A 2,500-nucleotide genomic window follows, 5' to 3' on the forward strand; every position below is an offset into this window, starting at 1 on the left:
TGCCAGCGTTCATGATCACTGCACACTGCAGAGTGCTGTACTTCATACCAGGACAGGGTTTTATTATCAAGCTGATGGGGGATATGAGGAGATTTACATAAAACACACACACATACAACCAAACATATAACAGCAACTGACTGACAAATGTTTTGGTTGGTGCTCTCTGTGTGTGTATGTGTGCAGTGATGTGAAGATCCCGCTGTGGAGATGGCAGTATATGATGATCTTCATGCTGGCGAACACCATCAGCTGCATAGTCACATCCACAATACTCAACATCATCGACTACAGACAGGTAACACACACACACACACACACACACACACACACACACACACACACACACACACACACACACATACACACACCTGCACTCATAACACTAATACACAGACATATTCACACATTGTAAACAAAACTCACACACAGCACGTAACAAAACATCACACACAAGCAATACACACCAATTCACATTACATAACCCCTCCCACAGACACAGAACGGAAAACACACAACATAACTCACAACACAAAACACACTCACACAATGTACACGACTCACATGCACACACCGCAAAACAAAACACACATAAGACACTCATGCAACATGCACACTCACAACACAAAAAATATGCTACACATAACCCAATCCACCCACACACACAAACAACACACAAACACAAAAACACACACACAGCTAAACTACATGACACACAACCACACACATACACAAATACACATCACAAAACACACACACACAAACACACACAAATACACAACACACACACACACACACAAATACAAAATACACAACACAAAACAGACACACACAAACAAATACACATCACAAAACACACATACAACACAAAACACACACACAAATACACAACAGAAAACACACACACACACACAAATACACAACACAAAACACACACACACACACACACACACACACACACACACACACACACAAATACACAACACTAAACACACACACACACAAATACACAACACAAAACACACACACACACACACACACACACACACACACACACACACACACACACACACACACAAATGCACAACACAAAACACACACAAATACACAACACAAAACACACACACAAATACACAACATAAAACACACACAGCACAAAACACACACACACACAAATACACAACAGAAAACACACAGACAACAAACACACACATACACACACACACAAATACACAACACAAAACACACACACAAATACACAACATAAAACACACACAGCACAAAACACACACACACACAAATACACAACAGAAAACACACAGACAACAAACACACACATACACACACACACAAATACACAACACAAAACACACACACAAATACACAACATAAAACACACACAGCACAAAACACACACACACACAAATACACAACAGAAAACACACAGACAACAAACACACACATACACACACACAAATACACAACACAAAACACACACACACAATGTACACGACTCACATGCACACACCGCAAAACAAAACACACATAAGACACTCATGCAACATGCACACTCACAACACAAAAAATATGCTACACATAACCCAATCCACCCACACACACAAACAACACACAAACACAAAAACACACACACAGCTAAACTACATGACACACAACCACACACATACACAAATACACATCACAAAACACACACACACAAACACACACAAATACACAACACACACACACACACACAAATACAAAATACACAACACAAAACAGACACACACAAACAAATACACATCACAAAACACACATACAACACAAAACACACACACAAATACACAACAGAAAACACACACACACACACAAATACACAACACAAAACACACACACACACACACACACACACACACACACACACAAATACACAACACTAAACACACACACACACACAAATACACAACACAAAACACACACACACACACACACACACACACACACACACAAATGCACAACACAAAACACACACAAATACACAACACAAAACACACACACAAATACACAACATAAAACACACACAGCACAAAACACACACACACACAAATACACAACAGAAAACACACAGACAACAAACACACACATACACACACACACAAATACACAACACAAAACACACACACAAATACACAACATAAAACACACACAGCACAAAACACACACACACACAAATACACAACAGAAAACACACAGACAACAAACACACACATACACACACACACAAATACACAACACAAAACACACACACAAATACACAACATAAAACACACACAGCACAAAACACACACACACACAAATACACAACAGAAAACACACAGACAACAAACACACACATACACACACACAAATACACAACACAAAACACACACACACAATGTACACGACTCACATGCACACACCGCAAAACAAAACACACATAAGACACTCATGCAACATGCACACT

General features: G+C 39.4%; 2 protein-coding genes across 4 annotated transcripts in view; both read left to right on the forward strand.

Moving 5' to 3' along the window:
- The window catches only part of tbc1d24 (TBC1 domain family, member 24), a 126,087-nt gene that overhangs the window by 97,934 nt on the left and 25,653 nt on the right, over positions 1-2,500 (forward strand). The window lies entirely within an intron of this gene.
- mfsd1l (major facilitator superfamily domain containing 1-like) overlaps positions 1-2,500 on the forward strand; it is a 17,901-nt gene that overhangs the window by 10,937 nt on the left and 4,464 nt on the right. For all 3 annotated transcript variants that reach the window (XM_087310146.1, XM_087310147.1, XM_087310145.1), the window contains exon 12: positions 187-298. In XM_087310146.1, the coding sequence (XP_087166272.1) occupies positions 187-298 (112 nt within the window). The remainder of the gene's footprint in view (positions 1-186; positions 299-2,500) is intronic.

Source organism: Danio rerio, chromosome 24, assembly GCF_052040795.2.
Source record: "Danio rerio strain M-AB ecotype USA chromosome 24, GRCz13ab, whole genome shotgun sequence".
NCBI classification, from domain to species: domain Eukaryota; kingdom Metazoa; phylum Chordata; class Actinopteri; order Cypriniformes; family Danionidae; genus Danio; species Danio rerio.